Source organism: Thalassophryne amazonica, chromosome 21 (assembly GCF_902500255.1).
Source record: "Thalassophryne amazonica chromosome 21, fThaAma1.1, whole genome shotgun sequence".
NCBI lineage: Eukaryota > Metazoa > Chordata > Actinopteri > Batrachoidiformes > Batrachoididae > Thalassophryne > Thalassophryne amazonica.
Window position 1 is genome coordinate 16,146,745 of NC_047123.1, and position 21,983 is coordinate 16,168,727.

General features: G+C 39.7%; 1 protein-coding gene across 1 annotated transcript in view; it reads right to left on the reverse strand.

Annotated features, from left to right (window-relative positions):
* Positions 1-21,983, reverse strand: part of rngtt (RNA guanylyltransferase and 5'-phosphatase) — a 358,809-nt gene that overhangs the window by 279,747 nt on the left and 57,079 nt on the right. The window contains exon 8 of the mRNA XM_034162020.1: positions 21,873-21,974. Coding sequence (XP_034017911.1) covers positions 21,873-21,974 — 102 coding nt within the window. The remainder of the gene's footprint in view (positions 1-21,872; positions 21,975-21,983) is intronic.

Sequence of the window (21,983 nt, forward strand, 5' to 3'; positions counted from 1 at the left end):
TCTATCTCTGCTCCAACCTTCAAAGTCCCAGCTTCACCAGACTGTGAATTCTTCACATTAAGATTTGGATTAACCATGGAATTGATCAGATGGTCTCTCAAAGCTATTGACACCATTTTTGTTTTTTCAACAAGGAAACAGGGCTGGGGGACTCTGCATGCCCTGATGGAATCTACCCAGCGGACTATGCTCTCGACACCTGAGAGAGACGGGGTGTGACATGCTTGGCTCCACTCTCTGTAGAAGACGCTGAGGATTCATTCCGATTCGCTTTTATGGTGGGAGGTTTGGCGCTGATTGGTTTGTGCGCTGCCCTGACCCACAGGAATATTAGCAAGATGGCTGCTTCCAGAATTTTGTCCCCTCATCAGTCCATCATGATTAATGAGTTGGGCAATGCTGTGTAATCTCAGACTGCATGAACACTTGAACTCAAACGCAAAATGGATACAATTTCAGAGCAAAATCGCTGCATTGCAAAGGAATGTGTTGCTGAGGACCAGAGAATATTCTTCATAAATTTGGACTCTAGACGGTCAGAGGTGCAGTAAATGGAATTCTGTATCTGTCCGCCTAACATCAACATGGCAGCCTTATCGGCTCCTGAAGGACAAATTCCCTGCTCTTCCACCAGAAGGATATACGGCCTTGGTGAAGGAATTCGAGCCCCCCTCCCCCCAGCCTGCTGTTGCCTAGCAATGTCAGACTTTACACACACATGGATAGAAACTGACAAATTTAACTCATCTGCACACAACGCATGTCTCCCTCCCTCCATCCCTGTTACACCCCCCCCCCCCCCCCCCCCGTGTTTCTCCACTCCCCTCCCCCTGGCTTCCTCCCTGCCACCTCGAAGGCAGCACGGTTTTTACTGCTGCAGCCTTCGACCCCAAGCTGGGCGATGCGGGCCCCTCCTGTTGCTATTATTACAGTAAACAAGTAACAATTATGGACTAATTGCTGTATTTTGTCTGAGGTAATTGGAGTGTAAGCGTAATTGCCCTTTTAGGGATCAATAAAGTTGTCTAAAATCTGAAATCTTTTTGAGGTAAAGTTGCTCAAATGAAGTCCACGACTAGCGTGTTGCCCATGGGGATCCACAAGGCTCAAGATTGGGTAGTGTTTATGAAATAGGAAGCTGACATTTTTCAAGGGTGGCAATAAATTATGCAAAGTTTCTATAATGAGTTGGAAAGGCGTGTGAGTCCAAATATTTTTAGAACCTTAGACATCAACAGCTTTTAGAAGAAGAACTCAACCCTTTTATTTCCTGTTAATTACATAATTTTTTTATGTTAATTATGGCCGTAATGTATTCATAAATTGTTTAGGTTCTTGTTATCATATACACACTATTATTATCATCATTATTATTACTATCATTATTATTATTATTATAATCATTATTACTATCAATATTATATTATTTCTATTTTGTCATTTGATTTTTAAATGGACAACAATGAAAAGTGTTTTCACTTTCTTGTATTTCTAATTTTCTAATTTCTATTTACAATTATGTACTTACATTGACCTTACAAAATAAATTAATATATATGAGTTATTGCCCCCTGCTGGAATGCGTGTGAGTCCAGAATGCAATCATCAATGTCCATTGTTCAGTGTTGTTAGCTAATATCTGTAGTTTCTCCAAAAAAATTAGTCCTATCAATGGCCCGTTTTGGCGCCGTTCATCCTTGATCCAAAACATGTAAGCATACCAAACAGCAAATGTCAGCTCTCCTCAGTTTGTCCATGGTCAAAGTTGCACGCACTCACACGGAGCTTTTTCTCTTTTCTGCATTCTGATGTAAGCAGGCACTTTCATTTTTACACACCCACAAACAGACGGTGGCGGAGGACATCTGGTAACGGCAACATGACACTTAACTAAACTGACTAAACCGACTGAACTACATAAACACAATAAACCAATAACACTAACAACATTTAAAACCCCAAAACACCGAACTTCCATGGTGCACTGACCGGATGTAATTTTCAGTACTGAAACATGGTTGAAAGCAGAAACTGATGATGGTTTAATTAATATTCCTGGTTTTAATAGTTTGAGGAAGGATACCAATGAAGTTCGAAGAGGTGTGATGTTTTATGTTAAAGGTCATTTGTGTGCTGAATTAAGTGCTGAACTTAACGACATGGGTGTGAAACACATTTTATGGTTATGGTTAAAAAGTGGCAAATTTCCTGATAACTTACTAGGAGTGGTACACAAAAAGGTGACAGTGATGAAGCGCTCAATGAAAGACTGATTGAGCAGTCAGAAATGGCGGCAAAATTGAGCAACGTTAGAGTTTGATTAACAGTGATTTTAATTTACCTATTAACTGGAAAGACAATGATGTGAATAACTGTAGTACATCTTTCTCTCGGGTATTCTTTGACAATATAAATTACCTATTTTTAGTCAGCACATAACTGAACCAATGGGAAAAAGAGGGAGTGATACTCCCAACTGTCTTGATTTAGTTATATCATCTAGTGAGAGAAATGTGTTGAATATTGAAAAATGCTGCCCTTTAGGTAAAGGGGATCATTGTGTAATTGTATGGGACTATCAAGTAAACACAGAGAGTCTCTGAGAGTATACTGTACAGATATGACTATCATAAAGTTGATAATAACAGGTTAGGAGAGTTAATGTCATGTATTGACTGGTCAACTGTTATGGATTGTGATAATGTTTATGTGCCATGGAATTATTTTCATCAGAAGGTTCTTGATGTTGCTCACCAATGTGTCCTTAAAATTAGGATCATGACTGGTAACAGAATGAATCCACCTTGGATTAATGTGGAAGCCAAAAGATGTGTTAAGACAAAGTACTGTGCTTGGTTAAGGTATAAGGAAACAAGATCCTGTGCTAGATACAGAACTTATATACAAGTGAGAAATAGAGTAGCAAAAAGTTTAAGAAGGATACCTGATACATGGAAAGTTGGGAATGTGACACCTATATTTCAGAAAGGAGATAAATCACTCACTGAAAATTATAGACCTGTTAGCCCTACATCGCAAGTGTGCAAACTGTGAAAGATTATCAGGCAGAAAATAGTTCATTTTCTTGAGTGTAACAATATCTTTTGTGACGAACAGCATGGTTTTAGGAAAGGCATGTCTTGCCTTTATATGTACAAGTTAGTATTATTATGGTTTTTAATTATTATTATTATGGATTTTAACTTTTGATGTGTGCTTTTATGTACTATCTGTACAAATGTTTTTATCATATAGTAAATGTTATGTTATTATGTTATGTTGTGCATTACAGCACAATGCCCATTGTACACTGTTGTTAGCTAGTATCACTAGTTTCTCCAAAAATATTAGTCCCATCAACTTCCTGTTTTTGTCACGGTCATCCTTGACCCAAAATACATAAGCATACCAAACAGCAAATGTCTGTTCTCCCCAGTTTCTCTGTGTTCAAAGCCATACATATGCACTCATACACACACACAGAGGACACTTAACTATTACAATATAGATGACAACATTTTTTCTGTGTAGGCTCTCAGTTCTCTACTATAGATGTCAGCAGTATAGTCTTTAGAAAGTCATAAGGCCATAATTAGCCTGGTCCCAAATTCTTCTTCCTCTCTGTGGAACCAACCAATCTGTCCCTGACAGAAGGTTTGACAACAGGATGATTAAAAACAAAGCTCAGACTGTATCTCCTCTTTGCACAACCACTGTCAGTTTCTAAAACCCATTAGACACCACCTGCCGGGTAGATATTGGGTCTCTATGACAGGTCAAGAGTGGGTGTCTAATATTTTAAATTCAGTGGCACTGCTTCATACTTGTGCCACCACACTGACAACCATTGTTTTCAACGGCACAATATAGTTTCATAGTTTATGTATCACCCAGTGGAGGACAATTAACTGCTGTCAACATAATAAATGCTGAATAAAGGTGGCTGCTCACTTAACCTCTACTACAAAAATAAGGTTTTAAAAACTTAAACATTTTGAAAGGGGTGAAACTGCAGTACAAAAGGAAATGCCCTTAATGCCACCAAAATAAAGAAAAGCTGAATGGATTACAACAGTTACTGCATAAGAAAAGCTCATGCAAAGTATAAAGAGAACCTTTCTGGACCCCCTGTACGATTAAGAAGACATCTAAAGAATTAAAATTGTTATTGACTGCAAACAAAGACACTAAATAAGGTCCTGGCTGCACAGTCCATGCAAAGTATGGCATGAATGAAGAACTAAAACCAAAACGGTACACAACCCCAATTCCAATGAAGTTTGGACATTGTGTGAAATGTAAATAAAAACAAAGCAAGATATTTAATGTTCAAACTGATAGACTTTTTTGTTTTTGTGCAAATATTTGCTCATTTTGAAATGGATGCTTGCAACACATTTCAACAAAGTTGGAACAATGGCAACAAAAGACTGGCAAAGTTGATGAATGCTCAAAGAACACCTGTTTGGAACATTCCACAGGTGAACAGGTTAACTGGAAACAGGTGAGTGTCATGATTGGGTATAAAAGGAGCATCCTCAAAAGGCTCAGCCTTCTCAACCAAAGATGGGGCGAGGATCACCACTTTGTGAACATTTCAACTTTTCTACAAAATTAAACAACTGAATGAACATCCTCCGAGGCCGGTGATTCCATAATTTTTGCCAGGGGTTGTAGAAAAAAAGCAGATCACAGACATGACACAAAACTAAAGTGATTTCAAATGGCAACTTTCTGGCTTTAAGAAACACTATAAGAAATCAGGAAAAAAAAATTGTGGCAGTCAGTAACGGTTACTTATTTAGACCAAACAGAGGGAAAAAAATATGGAATCACTCAATTCTGAGGAAAAAATGATGGAATCATGAAAAACAAAAGAACGCTCCAACGCATCACTAGTATTTTGGTGCACCACCTCTGGCTTTTATAACAACTTGCAGTCTCTGAGGCATGGACTTAATGAGTGACAAACAGTACTCTTCATCAATCTGGCTCCAACTTTCTCTGATTGCTGTTGCCAGATCAGCTTTGCAGGCTGGAGCCTTGTCATGGACCATTTTCTTCAACTTCCACCAAAGATTTTCAATTGGATTAAGATCCGGACTATTTGCAGGCCATGACATTGACCCTATGTGTCTTTTTGCAAGGAATGTTTTCACAGTTTTTGCTCTATGGCAAGGTACATTATCATCTTGAAAAATGATTTCATCATCCCCAAACATCCTTTCAATTGATGGGATAAGAAAAGTGTCCAAAATGTCAACGTAAACTTGTGCATTTATTGATGATGTAATGACAGCCATCTCCCCAGTGTCTTTACCTGACATGCAGCCCCATATCATCAATGACTGTGGAAATTTACATGTTCTCTTCAGGTAGTCATCTGTATAAATCTCAATTGGAACGGCACCAAACAAAAGTTCCAGCATCATCACCTTGCCCAATGCAGATTTGAGATTCATCACTGAATATGACTTTCATCCAGTCATCCACAGTGCACGATTGCTTTTCCTTAGCCCATTGTAACCTTGTTTTTTTCTGTTTAGGTGTTAATGATGGCTTTCGTTTAGCTTTTCTGTATGTAAATCCTATTTCCTTTAGACGGTTTCTTACAGTTCGGTCACAGACGTTGACTCCTGTTTCCTCCCATTCGATCCTCATTTGTTTTGTTGTGCATTTTCGATTTTTGAGACATATTGCTTTAAGTTTTCTGTCTTGATGCTTTGATGTCTTCCTTGGTACCAGTATGTTTGCCTTTAACAACCTTCCCATGTTTGTATTTGGTCCAGAGTTTAGACACAGCTGACTGTGAACAACCAACATCTTTTGCAACATTGCGTGATGATTTACCCTCTTTTAAGAGTTTGATAATCCTCTCCTTTGTTTTAATTGACATCTCTCGTGTTGGAGCCATGATTCATGTCAGTCCACTTGGTGCAACAGCTCTCCAAGGTGTGATCACTCCTTTTTAGATGCAGACTAACGAGCAGATCTGATTTGATGCAGGTGTTAGTTTTGGGGATGAAAATTTACAGGGTGATTCCATAATTTTTTTCCTCAGAATTGAGTGAGTCCATATTTTTTTCCCTCTGCTTGGTATAAAAAAGTAACCGTTACTGACTGCCACAATTTTTTTTTCCTGATTTCTTATAGTGTTTCTTAAAGCCAGAAAGTTGCCATTTGAAATGACTTTAGTTTTGTGTCATGTCTGTGATCAGCTTTTTTTCTACAAAATTAAACAACTGAATGAACATCCTCCGAGGCCGGTGATTCCATAATTATTGCCAGGGGTTGTAGAAGTGCAAATAAAAACTATACCATGCAAAGCGAAAGCCATACATCAACAACATCCAGAAACACCGCCGCCTTCTCTGGGCCCGAGCTCATTTGAAATGCACAGATGCAAAGTGGAAAAGTGTGCTGTGGTCTGATTAGTCCACATTTCAAATTGTTTTTGGAAACCATGGACGTCGTGTCCTCCGGACAAAAGAGGAAAAAGACCATCCAGAATTGTTACCAGCGCAAAGTTCAAAAGCCAGCATCTGTGATGGTATGGGGATGTGTTAGTGCCCATGACATGGGCAACTTACACATCTGTGATGGCACCATCAATGCTGAAAGGTACATCCAGGTTTTGGAGCAACACACGCTGCCATCCAAGCAACATCTTTTTCAGGGACGTCCCTGCTTATTTCAGCAAGACAATGCCAAGCCACATTCTGCACATGTTACAACAATGTGGCTTCGTAGTAAAAGAGTGCGGGTACTAGACTGGCCTGCCTGCAGTCCAGACCTGTTGCCCATTGAAAATGTGTGGCGCATTATGAAGCAGAAAATTACGACAATGGAGACCCCGGACTGTTGAACAACTGAAGTCGTACATCATGCAAGAATGGGAAAGAATTCCACCTACAAAGCTTCAACAATTAGTGTCCTCAGTTCCCAAAAGCTTATTGAGTGTTGTTAGAAGGAAAGGTGATGTAACACAGTGGTAAACATACCACTGTCCCAGCTTTTTTGAAACGTGTTGCAGGCATCCATTTCAAAATGAGCAAATATCTGCACAAAAACAATAAAGTTTATTAGTTTGAACATTAAGTATCTTGTCTTTGTGGTGTATTCAATTCAATATAGATTGAAGAGGATTTGCAAATCATTGTATTCTGTTTTTATTTACATTTTACACAACATCCCAACTTCATTGGAATTAGGGTTGTTGTATATACAGTTGTATGCAAAAGTTTGGGCACCCCTGATGATTTCCATGATTTTCCTTTATAAATCACTGGTTGTTTGGATAAGCAATTTCAGTTAAATATATTATATAGCAGACAAACACAGTGATATTTAAGAAGGGAAATGAAGTTTATAGGATTTACAGAAAGTGTGCGTGGGTGTGAATGAGTGGGCTACTAACAGGCACTCATCCAGACTGGCTAACACAGTGCAAGACAATCCTGGTCTTGAACGACCCCCACAAGGGTATAACACCCTCAAGCTACCGGCCAATTGCCTACATCTCCACAACATGGAAACTGCTATCAGGCATCAGTAACAACCATGCTGAGTAGGCACATGAGTCAACTCATGAACACAGCGCAGAAGGGCACTGGAAACAATACCAGACAGTCAAAGCAACAGCTACTGGTTGACTCAGCAGTACACCATGACGTAAAGACCAGGGAGACCAACCTGAGCACAGCCTGGACTGACTACAGGAAGGCCTATGACTCAGTGCCTCACACATGGATACTGGAGTACTGGAGTGGCATGATAGAAGGGTAACAGTACATTGATAACGTTCATCAGGAACTCAATGGGATTGTGGAAAACACCACTAGAGGCCAACTCCAAGGCAATCGCACAAGTCATCATCAAGAGTGAAATATACAAAAGTGATGCACTCTCCTTACTTCTGTTCTGCATAGGCCTCAACCCGTTCAGCCAACTCATCACAAAGAGAGGCTACGGATATCGATTCAGGAGTGGAGAAACCATCAGCCACCTCCTGTACATTGATGACATCAAGCGATATGGTAACACCACCTCAGTGGGATCTACAGCAAGGATATCAGGATATCATTTGGATTGTATAAGTGTGGCTGAAAGGTGGCAAAGAGAGGGAAGGTGATCCAGACTGAGGGGGTGGAGTTGCCAGAAGGTGGGATGGGGGACATACAGGACAGCTACAAGTAAACTGGGAATCCCACAAGCCAATGGGAATCATGATTAAGATACAAGAAGGTCAGCCACACTCAAATACCTCCAGAAGGTAAGACAGGTGCTGAGAAGCCAGCTCAATGGTAGGAATAACATCCATCAATACATACACCCTATCAGTCATCAGACACCGAGCTGGAATAATAAGCTGGACACAGAAAGACATAGATGTCACTGATGTCAAGACTAGGGTTGGGTATCGAGAACCGGTTCTTTTCAGGTATAATTAAAAATTGATTCAATCCACCGACAGCAATAGCTTTTTTGCTTAATGATTCCTTTATCAGTCCTTCAGAGCGGCTGTTGTTTTTGAGGATGTTTGTCGGGAAAATTATAATTTCTCTATGTTGATTACAGACCCTGCAGCGGGTCTGTAATCAACCGCTTCTGCAACGCGATTCCATTTTGAAGCGTGAACCAATGACGGGGGGGCTTCAACTCACTGGCTCATTGGTTCTTTGATTCACTGCTCTTCAAAAGCGGCAAGTCCGCCTCTTAACCACACTCAAAGCCATTAAATATGTCAATCCTGAGTCACTTTTGTGTGGACTGAAGTTACTAACTAGGACTCTTGTCTTGGTGCAGTCAAGAAACAAGAATCGTCCTCCGTTCCGTTGGCACAGCTCCAAACGCTGCATGGCTCTCTACCAAGACAGAGTCCGTCGGAATTAATAACTTCAAAATGAATTGCCACTTTAAATAAAATGATACCTCTTTTCCAAATGCTGTAATACAGACAATAAACCAGAATCAACTAAAATGTTTTTTTTTTCTCCCAAAGTGAGCCGTCCTGCATTCTTTATGAATTACATCCTGATGTGCAGCATAGTCAACTGCAGGAGCTCATCTCAAATGTATGAAAAAAACTTTCATGCCAGTCATGTCTGAAAGGAAATGCTTTTGACAAAAACTACAGATTTCATTTATTTCTATTTATGTACAGAGATCAAGGATCCACCATGTAAAGTTTATTTTTGTCCAGAGTTTAAGGATCCAGTGACCAATTTCATATTTATTTGCTTTAAGATTCAATAAAATGTTGACATAGAAAACCTGTAAAGCCTATTGAAAATTCACAAGAGGTATTGATAAGGGAATCGATAATGGTACTGATAAAATCTTATCAATACCCATCCCTAATCAAGACACAAAAACTCCTCACAATGAAGCGATGAAGGTCCAAACTGCTGCCTGCCAGTGACAGGCTCTTTTGACAGGCAGCATTTTGGAGTGAAAAACGCCTGATTTGGGGGATTTTGACTTCAGGTGGTATGTACAGGGGCATTAGGCTAGATCAGGGGTGGCCAAGTTCGGTCCTCGAGAGCCACCTTCCTCACACTCTTAGTTGTCTCCCTGCTCCAACACACCTGAATCCAATGAAAGACTCGTTAGCAGACTTTTAATGAGCCTTTCATTGGCGTACAGTACTGTACTGTGAATCTGTTGGGAGTTGGCAGTTCTTAAAAATGGAGTGATTATATAAGGAGATTAGTGAGGGAAGCCACCAAAAAACCCACGACAACTCTGAATGAGTTACAGACCTCTGTGGATGTGACTGGCAAAAATGCAGTTTTATCTCTTGCATCACCAATTCATGGCTTCATAATGGACTGAAAAAGAACAACTTCTATGCAAGCAAACATCAAATCTAGGCTGGTGTCTCCCATGTGCCTTCTGACAAACTGCATCTGAAAATTTTAGTTATAAGAAAATCCTTCACTGTGCCACTCCGTGATGAAGTTGTGTAACTTTTGCTGAATTTTGTTTAATCACAAACAGTTTCAAGGGAGCAGCCAAACTAACTTATTTTATTGTTGAAATGATATTGCTAATATGACAAAGTGTGACGATGATAACACTCCTAGATGAATAATCCAACACAGTAATTCTGTTTAAATAGATCCACTCTTAGCTCAGAGGACAGTCTGTTCACCCCAGCATCAGAAAACAGTCACTCAGAGACAACAAAGGCCCACTATTCGACAAACTATTTTCCAAATAATAACCATTCTTGATTGAAAACTCGCAACTACAGGTAACGCAGCTCTGCTTAGAACATAATATTCACAACAAAATACTGCAACAATCATTTCCTGCCATTTTTAATAAGACTGCCACACACAGCGCAAGTAAGAATTTGCCACAACCAGAAATACGCTAAAAAATAAAAATTAAAAAAAGAATGAGAGCGCATAAAACATTTCTTGATAACAAGACCCAGTCCCAGAATAATAAAACTGCAAACACACAACACTAAAACTGCAACACTTTCTATGGTAAAATCATCACTGTAAGATTTTTCAACAATTACACCAAATCTCTTAAATAATCAGTCAGTTTCTCACATAAATTCGGTCGCAATTACAATGAGTGGGAGGGAATGAGGGAATAGTTCAACACAATGTGTGACTGCAACAAAATTAAATGCTAGTACTACATGTACAGGTTAGTAAGAAATCAAACCTGTCTGCCGCTGTACAAGAAAAACCTTTGTGTTGTTTAAAAGTCTGCATATGTAAGCTATAGAACTCACCACACATGGTCAGCAGTGTGATTAACACACCAGCTACTAGCTTGAAGCCATGAGGGTGTGATGCCAAGGTGTAATCACATGGGCCTACAGCAATATGCAGTAACCCTGGCTTGGATGTTGGCTTCAATAGACAGTCACCTCCGATGCGCACTGGGCAGGTTTGAAGCAACTGGGACAAGGATCAGCACCTCCAAATCTGAGACTGAGGTCTTCTGTCAGAAAAGGGTGGATTTTCCATTCTGGGTGAGGTTTTTTTGTTTGTTTTATTTTGGTATTTACACATATACTAAATTTTGTTCATACCACAGTATTTAGAACCTTTTCGACAAATCATTTAACAAAAGAGGGCCCAGCTGATCATCCATTCCTCCAGAGTTAGACAACAAAACCTTTCTTCCTGTCAAAGTTTGAGTTTTGCTAGATGTTCTGTTTTATTTTGTTCTTTTGTTCTGTTTGTTATTTTTGCATTTCGCTGGGTTTGGTTGGTTTCTTCTCTTGCTGGGGTTTTTCTGCTTGGGTCTGCCTGTCTTTCTTTCTCTTGTCTCTCTCCCTTGGATCTTGGTGATGGGTGTTTCTCTCTCTCTCTCTGGCCACGCCCTAGTTCTGATGCTTTCCATGCACACCTGTTCCTGATTTGCTGATTACCACCTGCAGTTATTTAAGCTCACTGGGTGTGTTTGCTCCCCGCTAGTTTGTCGTGCCTTGTGCCCTCATTCCAGCTCTGTTCCTGCATTCCATAGTACTGCCTGCCTCTTTGTGTGTACCTGACCTGCCTGTTGCTTCGACCACGCCTGTTTGCCTGATGTTTTTGTACTGCTGCTTTTTCTGGACTGCTTACTCATGTACCGACCACTAGGGATGTGAATCGTTCAACAACTCACGATTCAATTCGATTCCGATTCTTGGGGTGACGATTCGATTCAGAATAGATTTTCGATTCAAAGAGCTCTGAGAAATGGTTATATTACTTAAAAAATGTTTATGTTTAAGAAAATGCAACTTTACAAGGTTAATCAAGTGATTCTAGATGTAAATTTACTTATCTGCTTTGCTCGTTAAGAGTTGGCTGGCAGTTTAGCAAAGCGCTGGTCAGTAGTCGGCAGATAACGCTGCTCCCCTCTTTTAGCTTCGGATGATGACGTAGCATGTGGGCTTGCGGATGTGAAGTGTTTCCGAAGTACTTGACTTTCATTTTGCAGATTTTGCACACTGCATAAGTCATGTCAAGCTCCTTCTTAAGCAGCAAATAATAAAATCCAAAATGCGCCCAAACAATTGCCTTCAGCAAAGACGGTGCTGGTTTAATTAGCTCATCGTCCGCCATGCTAAGCTACAGCCACTGAACTCTGCAGCTCACGAGTGTCTGAAGCACACCGGACCACCCCGCCCACCCCCGCGGGGACGCTGTAATATGGAAGCCGTTGCCTGACAAACAGTACACGCAGCGAGTAAGCAAGAAAATGTTTAAAAAAAAATGCTTTTTAAAAATCGATTCTTGGACATTTTGGATTGATTCAGAATCGTAATAAATAAGAATCGCGATTCGTACGTGAATCGATTTTTTTCCGACACTCCTACCGACCACTGCTATCCTCAATAGTAAAACCTTCTAAAAACCAGAGCTGTTTGTCTGAGCCATGCATTTGTGTCCTGCAATTCCAGACCATCCAGCCTGATACTTCCAGTCTGTTGGGATGGTATCGGTCTCTCAAATGGAAGCAACACTGCTTGCAACATAGATTCATTGGTTCACAGCTGACTAGGGGATCAGCCATAAGAACACTGGCACTGAAGATGTCATCACAACATCAGGACAAGATGCAGCTTTGGAGGAATGCAGTTCTCCTGTATGCAGAACAGAGGTCACTAGACCACAACTCACAGATTCCTCCAACAAATGCATCCAAGTCTGCCATCAATGTCTTTCACAGGCCATTTTCTTAGCTCCATGTAAAGCAAAAAAAATTGGGGTGGGAACACCACAGAACACAGGATTTCATCTGACTCCTTAGGGAAGTAAGAACGAGACAGAGTTGACAAACTAGACACTCCTACTGAAATTGAGATTGAAGCTGCGAGTAAAATAATTCCCTCAACAAACCATCACTCCCAGTGGGACAATAGACAAAACACTTCTTACCCCTGGGCCTCATAATGCAGTCACTGAAATTCCTGGGTTATGATTGGCTTCAAGTCAAGTCTGTCAAGCATGTGCTGGGGCTACATGTTAACGGATACACCACACCAAGGAATAATCCTTAATTTTTAATGGCAAACCAACAGAAAGACAATGATCCATCTCCACCTCTTGAAAGTGACCATCGTTGTGCCACAGCCAGGTGAAAGGTGGGCATCATCTTGGCCTACTTCAGCCACTGGGGTCCTCAACGCTGGATCAAGACCAGAGAAATGTGCCACATGGCCAAAATGTTGACGGCGACACTCTTCGTAATGCAAGCTGTACTTCTCATATGAGTAATCCTTAAATAACAGCCATTTCAGTTGTAGCCAAAGATCATTCAAAGATTAGATCCAAATTGGTTTAAAAGCACAAAAAAGTACAAAATGAAACATTTCAGTGTGTCATATTATGGTTACTTTGTTTTTGTTGTTTATATTAGTTTTTTAGGGAGGTTTTTTTTTTTGGGGGGGGGGGGGGGGGGGGGAGTTGCAGGCACCGTGCACACAGGCCTACTAAATATTAGAACTTCTGGTCAGGAATTTGTGAAGCGATTCACTTTATACCTACCCCACATTTCTTGGGATTTACCAGTAACTCTCTGGATACAAATAATGGATGCAACTGTGTATGTTAAGTGAGTGAGAAGAGTGTTAATGTTGGTGAACAGCTCTGGATACTCTCAAAATCCTAAAACGGAAAGCTCTGAAACAACACTTCCATAATTCGCAGATGACAGCAGCTGATGCCACGCATTAGCAGCATCTTGGTCAGAGGCCAACTCAGTACTCTGCTAGTCTAGTACTTCCAGGAAATTAAAGCACTGGTATGTAAAATTCTGAAATTGACTGCAGTCATTAAATATTCACCAGCATACTGCACATTTCCCCAAGCAAGAGAGACAAGGCTTCTGAACAGACTACCAGAATACTAAAATTCCTTTTCGCTCAACATCAGACTTCAGCAGCACAGAGAACAAAAGGCGATATGCAATGTCACGACCCAAATCACCACAACCACATGGCACTGATTCATACTAATTAGGCTTTAATTACATTTGTGTAGCTAAGTTGAAGCAAGAATAAAAAGTATTGATATTCAGTCTACCAACAAGCCAGGAAAGGAAATTAATCCTTCTTGTGTATACTAAAATGTTGAAGAACAGCCGTGAAGCAAACATGTTCTATACTTCTATATCCACTCACAAAGCACCCGCTGGAATATTAACTGTGACATAAAATGCATTAAGCAAATCAGTAACAGAATAGAGAAATAAAGGTGGAATTATAAACAGGAATGATTATGAGCATTATAATTATTATTATTATAAGCATTTTGTGTTTTATTTTCACATTTTTTACTGAATAGACAGATAGACAGACAGACAGATACATAGAGAGAATAGTTTATTGTCATTGCATTTCTGCAATGAAATTTTGATGGCAGTTTCCAAACAGCTATACACAAAAAACAACACAACAGCAGCTTAAAAAACAGCTAGACCTTCTTAAAATACCAAAAAAAAAGGTGATTAATAAATTATTAATTTTCTTAATGCTTAGTGAAGTAGGACAGTTTTAGATATGTAAACAGACCGTATTATTTATTGCACATGTTGATATCTATTACTGAATGTCTGTGGAACAACAGTACACAGTAAACCTCGCCTAAACAATCATCGTATAAACGGGATACTCACACTGTATATACCGGATTTTATAACTGATTTTTGCTCACATCAGACAAAACGTTCCGCCCCATCTCAATTATTCCTATTAAAAACCCCTCACATATACCAGACAGAGCAGTCTGGACATGCCCAATAACAGAGGTACGAAATGAATTTCAGCACTTACACTCACTGATTCGAGGAAAGTGGGTACAGTATTTCCTTGATTAAAAGCTTGGTTGTTTATTTATTTATTTTGCTCAGACCCAGTGCCTAAACAAGCGCTCTGCGTGGCTGCAAACCCTCTTCGGAGCCTGACGTGACAGAGCCTGTCACTTTTATGTTTTCACTCCATCCTCTCCTGTCATATTTTAATAGTGTTTGTAGTGTGCCCGCCGATTACATTTCAATCATGGATCAAATACACTTGGCAGAAAAGTCCACAAATATGAACAACTTTACAACATGGAGTCAGAAAAAGCTGTTCAAATGATCCACAATTCATGGAGGGAAATTCCACGTAACCGTACTGTTGGTTTGGAGGTTGATGAATATATAAAGACATGGAGCTTGTTGAGGGACAAATTAATCCATTAAAGGCCACTGTTCCTGTGGTAAATTGCATAAAGATGCAATGGAGAACTTTAAAATATTCACGCACACGTCAACATCACTGCATGGCCACCAAGTTACGGAGCTGGAAAAGCATAAATCAGGCTTTAGGATTTTAAGGTACCACACTGCAGCAGACTTTGAAAAAAAGAGTGACTCAACTAAATGTAATCCTTTTTAACATACAGAATGTCCAGCGCTTATTTACGGCATTTTTCCAGATTAACTTTTGACCATTAAATGAGGTAGGACCCTATTGAAGGCAGGCATTTAATCAAGGAAATACAAAGGCCTAATTGGTGCTGGGGATTCCCCATAGATAGTTTGGTACCTCCTGACTGTAACTAATCTGTTACATGATACATACAACCCCTGGCAAAAATTATGGAATCACCGGCCTCAGAGGATGTTCATTCAGTTGTTTAATTTTGTAGAAAAAAGCAGATCACAGACATGACACAAAACTAAAGTCATTTCAAATGGCAACTTTCTGGCTTTAAGAAACACTATAAGAAATCAAGAAAAAAAGATTGTGGCAGTCAGTAACGGTTACTTTTTTAGACCAAGCAGAGGAAAAAAAATATGGAATCACTCAATTCTGAGGAAAAAATTATGGAATCACCCTGTAAATTTTCATCCCCCAATTAACACCTGCATCAAATCAGATCTGCTCATTGACACTGACCCTATGCCATGACATTGACCCTATGTGTCTTTTTGCAAGGAATGTTTTTGCAGTTTTTGCTCTATGGCAAGATGCATTATCAAAAATGATTTCATCATCCCCAAACATCCTTTCAATTGTCCAAAATATCAACATAAACCTGTGCATTTATTGATGATGTAATGACAGCCATCTCCCCAGTGCCTTTACCTGACATGCAGCCCCATATCATCAATGACTGTGGAAATTGACATGTTCTCTTCAGGCAGTCATCTTTATAAATCTCATTGGAAAGGCACCAAACAAAAGTTCCAGCATCATCACCTTGCCCAATGCAGATTCGAGATTCATCACTGAATATGACTTTCATCCAGTCATCCACAGTCCACAATTGCTTTTCCTTAGCCCATTGTAACCTTGTTTTTTTCTGTTTAGGTGTTAATGATGCCTTTCGTTTAGCTTTTCTGTATGTAAATCCCATTTCCTTTAGGCGGTTTCTTACAGTTTGATCACAGACGTCGACTCCAGTTTCCTCCCATTCGTTCCTCATTTGTTTTGTTGTACATTTTTCGATTTTTGAGACATATTGCTTTAAGTTTTCTGTCTTGACGCTTTGATGTCTTCCTTGGTCTACCAGTATGTTTGCCTTTAACAACCTTCCCATGTTGTTTGTATTTGGCCCAGAGTTTAGACACAGCTGACTGTGAACAACCAACATCTTTTGCAACATTGCGTGATGATTTACCCTCTTTTAAGAGTTTGATAATCCTCTCCTTGTTTCAATTGTCATCTCTCGTGTTGGAGCCATGATTCATGTCAGTCCACTTGGTGCAACAGCTCTCCAAGGTGTGTTCACTTCTTTTTAGATGCAGAGTAACGAGCAGATCTGATATGATGCAGGTGTTAGTTTTGGGGATGAAAATTTACAGGGTGATTCCATAATTTTTTCCTCAGAATTGAGTGATTCCATATTTTTTTCCTCTGCTTGGTCTAAAAAAGTAACCGTTACTGACTGCCACAATCTTTTTTTCTTGATTTCTTATAGTGTTTCTTAAAGCCAGAAAGTTGCCATTTGAAATGACTTTAGTTTTGTGTCATGTCTGTGATCTGCTTTTTTCTACAAAATTAAACTGAATGAACATCCTCCGAGGCCAGTGATTCCATAATTTTTGCCAGGGGTTGTACAATGGATTTTGTCCGTTTTAAACATATAACGGATTTCGATTATAAACAGACAAAATTCGCTGGTCCATCTGAATCCATTATATGCAAGTTTTACCTTTATATATTAGGCATGTAAATCTCATCATTGACAACGATTCAATACACTACCAGCGATAAGATACATGATATGATACGATGTGATACGATTCACCCCTGTTCCCAATTTGATGTGATTTAATATGTATTTAATGGGGATTCAATTCCTTACAATGCGATATGATGCGATTTGGTGCAATATGATTAGGGATGGGTACTGATAGGATTTTATCAATATCGATGCCATTATTGATTCCGCTTATCGATCCGATTATTTAACGACTCCCATATCAATACCTCTGGTGAATTTTCTGTGTACTAAAAGAAGGCGTTACAGGTTTTCTATGTCAACAGCATTTTAATGACTATGTAATTGGTCACTGGATCCTTGATCTCTGGACAAAATATGGAGTTTTTGTCAAAAGCATTTCCTTTCAGATATTAATGGCAAATGTATCTCCATAGACTGAGCTGAGCTTTGCACTGCACGTCAGGATGTAATTCATAAAAAACGGAGGACGTCTCATTTTGGAGGAAAAAAAACCCGGTTTTGATCGGTTGTAGATTATTGTTTGTATTATACCATCTGGAAAGAGGTGTTGTTTGATTTAACATGGCGATTCGCTGTGAAGTTAATAACTCTGACCGAAATCTTCGCGGCTTTTTGGAGTTGCGCACTTAGTCCCACAAAACAGAGGATATTATTATTACTTCCTTTATCTGATGGACAACTTCAGTTTATGCACTGGCTGGTGCTCACACCAGTGGACTTGCCACTTCTGAAAACCAGCGAACAGCGGGTCAAAGCGCTGCTTCGTTGCTTCAAGCAGTCTGCAACCAATGTCGAGAAATAATCATTTTATCGATAAACACCCTCAAAAAGAAACGGCCGCTCCGGTGTCCCAAACTGTCCATGGTGCGTTCAATGTGCCTCAGGAAAAAAATCTATGCAAGCAGGCAGTGAGCAATGCAACACGATTCAACCAGTCAACTGAATCGATGCACAATGAATGAATCGATGCACTCGCATCCCGCATGTTTGTATCTAGATACCGATTTGTACTGATTAATCTCCACATGCCTAATATATGTATATATACACACACACACACACACACTGTACCCATGCACTGGTATGCTCCCACTTGAGTATCCGCCCACCACCCTTTTTAATGAAAGTTGGTTAAGTGCCCACTCTAAAATAAATTAATTTCATGATCCCAACGCATTGTAAAAAGCAAAAAACTGAGTTTTCAAAACATGTTCCTTGTTGCTTCCCTGTCTTAGCTGTGATAATGTGATCAGTGTGCACTAGCTTTTCCTGCATTCTGTAAAAGATCCACAATAACCTTTGTTTTGCATGGGGAATAATTTTTTTAATTTATTCATTATTTTACCCATTCATGCATTTATTATTTTTTTAATTAGTCGCATGACAGTGACAGTCAGTTTTGCAGTACGAGAGTTGCGCACAAGGCAGAATGGATCTGGCACCAGACGGGGTCAAATACTTTGCACTGTATTTAAATACAAATACTTTATATTTTGAGTATTTTAAATACAAATACAAATACTTTCTATCAACTATAAATAACAAATCAACACAAAAACTGATAAACCGGTGACAATGTGAAAACAGCATGACCAAATACTATTGATAAGTAAAGGATTGAATGTTTTATCACAAATTCACCATTATAATATCACAGGCAATAATCAAACTATCACAATATATATTCTGTTTCCATCAATATTGCATCCTTTTGTATCCACCATATCACAAAACAATAATAAAATGTCATATCTGGTGTGTCAACACGGTGTCACAGAGAATCCCAAGTTTGAAAAGTATTTGAAAAAGTATTTGGAAATACTTGGGATTGGCGATGTATTTGAAATACAAATACAAATTCTTTGAATTCAAAATCAGAAAATACAAATACTTCAAAAAAATGTATTTAAGTATTTTCAAATACAAATACTTAGTATTTGGCCCCATGTCTGTCTGGCACAGTCCAGCACTAAACGGGTGAAATTATTTGTGATCTATTGTTTATATGTGATGAAATTTTGCTGAAATATATGGAGAAGTAGACGTTCACTCAAACGTAATACTGGCTGTGTGCTCGTGCATCCGCCCACCCCTCTTCAGACTGAATTTCGCTCTGGGCATTCTGACGTGCAATAACGGCATATATAAAGATGTGTGTGTGCGCGCACAAGCAGTTTATATTAATCTGCAGTTTTGAGACTATGTGTACCAAATTTGGTGTGCTGACAGCTTGGGACCCCGCATGACCTGGGTAGGACAAACATACTCCTATCTTAGAGTTCCTGAACAAGAGGTAATGGGTGAACCTTGGTTTTCATGTTATTAAAGGCTATTTTTGTGGACTGGGAAAATTATGTCAATGTGCAGTGTTGGGGTTAGTGTGGAGTAGAGATAATGTCAGCTAAGCTAAAAATGCCTCCTAACATGCTAATTTTGCAAACATAAACATGACAGTTTCACTCAACAAAAATACTGAAGCACACACTTCTAACATGAGCTGTTACAACAATTAACCACACAACACCACATATTATTACAAATATTTGTAATAACAAGAGACATCAGGAAGTGACATAGCCCCTGGGTCCCCACAAATCAGTAATACAAAGTGTTGGGGATCACTGAAGTACACCCTTATGTTAAATATGAATGAAATTGATCAACTGGTTCTTGAGATATTGCGCTAACAAGGGTGGCAATGACAATACCTTGAATATTTCGCTGTGACCTTGAAATTAACCCCAAGATTACTGTGATCGACTAGATCACCCAAGTACACCCTTATGCTAAATATAAATTAAACTAGTCAACTGGTTCTTCAGATATCGCTCTAACAAGCAAAAAACAGATGGACAGAGAGCCTGATCGCTATATCCCCCCCAAATTTCATACTGGAGGGATAAAAGGTCAGAAAGGAGGTACTCAGCTCATGCTAATGTTAGCCCATTAGCATTGCATTATTAGACGCTAGCGAGTTTTGAGGACGTGAATGATTAAATATCACGACCATGTCATCAGCCACCACGATCTGAAACAAAAACGTAAAACTTTTTGGCTCACCATCCACCTCCCTCTTCAAACAAGGGAGAGAATGTTTTGATTTCAGGTCAATACAATACAGAACATGAAACAATAAAATGGAAAATGAGCATTTTAAAAACCCACAGTGACGCTTACATTTACTTTGACTTATTTCATTGCAGACAATAAACTCTTTATGGGGGGGGGTGCACTCAGCCTTGTTTAGGTACAAGTGTGTGTGGGGGGTGTGCTGAAGAAAAAAGGTTTAGAACCAATGGTTTAAGAAAGTATCTGCAGGATGAATAGGATATGCACAGTTTCATGTACTGCACAGCAGCTGAACGTGCTCCACTCCTACATCCACAGCCCTGAGTACTCTGCTGCACACAAACTCAGACACACACCTGAAATCATTCACACGGTTGTAATTTTTAATTTTTAAATTGTAATGCCGTACATTTTGTTATTGTTCTGACAACAATATTTAATCAAACTGGTGAATAATTCTGCTGAATTCTGTTGGTGGAAGCGCACAGAGCACTCTACACCAGAGGTCTCAAACCGGTTCCAGAAAGGGCCGAGAGGGTGCAGGTTTTCTGTGCAACCACCCACTCCAGCAGGTGATTTCACTGATTAACATCACTTTGAAATCAGTTAATCAGTGAAATCACCTGCTGGAGTGGGTGGTTGCACAGAAAACCTGCACCCTTTCGGCCCTTTCTGGAACCGGTTTGAGACCTCTGCTCTACACACAGAGAACAGGTCTCATCAGTTATGATCATTACAAGTTAGACTTTGAGTTGTGCAGGTGTCTCTGTGTGTGTTTATGTTGTAGACACAGGGTTATTACAAAATTAATTAATTTGACTTTGGGTTTCTTTTCCCTTTCCACACAGCCAACCAACATCACAAAACTATAACACAGTTCGCATTACTGAATTCTGATCCAGTGGTTCTTCTGGGCTTGAGACCAGATGAACCTCAGTTCAACACCCAGCCTGACCGGAAAATCATTAAGAGCCCTTGGGCAAGGTCTTTAATCCCCTATTGCTCCCGGTGTGTAGTGAGCGCCTTGTATGGCAGCACCCTCACATCGGGGTGAATGTGAGGCATTATTTGTAAAGCGCTTTGAGCGCCTGATGCAGATGGAAAAGCGCTGTATAAATGCAGTCCATTTATTAATTTTTTGCTCTGCTGCTGTGTGCGCAACTTTCCACGTCCTCGCAAACACAAGCGCGCACAAAACCGTCACAGCGGTATAGTGCAAGCCTATCCGACCGTGTGTCCCTCCAGACAGCATGTTGACATGACAGAATGACATGACAGAATGTTTCGCAGTTCCCTATTTTGTTTTTGGTTTGCGGATTTTCTTCTGGTTTCTGCGTCTTTCGTGTTATGTGTGAAGGGGCCTTTACAGTGGACAATCGTAATTTGACTGTAATCCATCTATAGACAGAGTTTTTGCACCAATGCACAAAAATTATTCCTCTTTGTATTTCCACCCCCCCCCAAAAATGTACTTTTTCCTTTTTTTGGCACATGAATTCCATCCACCACAATAAAAACAATGGCCATAAGTCCTGCTGTGGTGATAAAACAACTTTTTTTTTTAAAGAAACCCAATTACAATGACTCATTTATTGGAAATAACTTTCTACTCACCGTGTGCCATCAGCTTTCCAGCTAACTTTGTATGGATTCTTCTGTAGAAGTTTTATGTTTTGCTTGTCCATGGACACAGGCTGAGCACCTGGAAACCAAGGTCTGGAACAA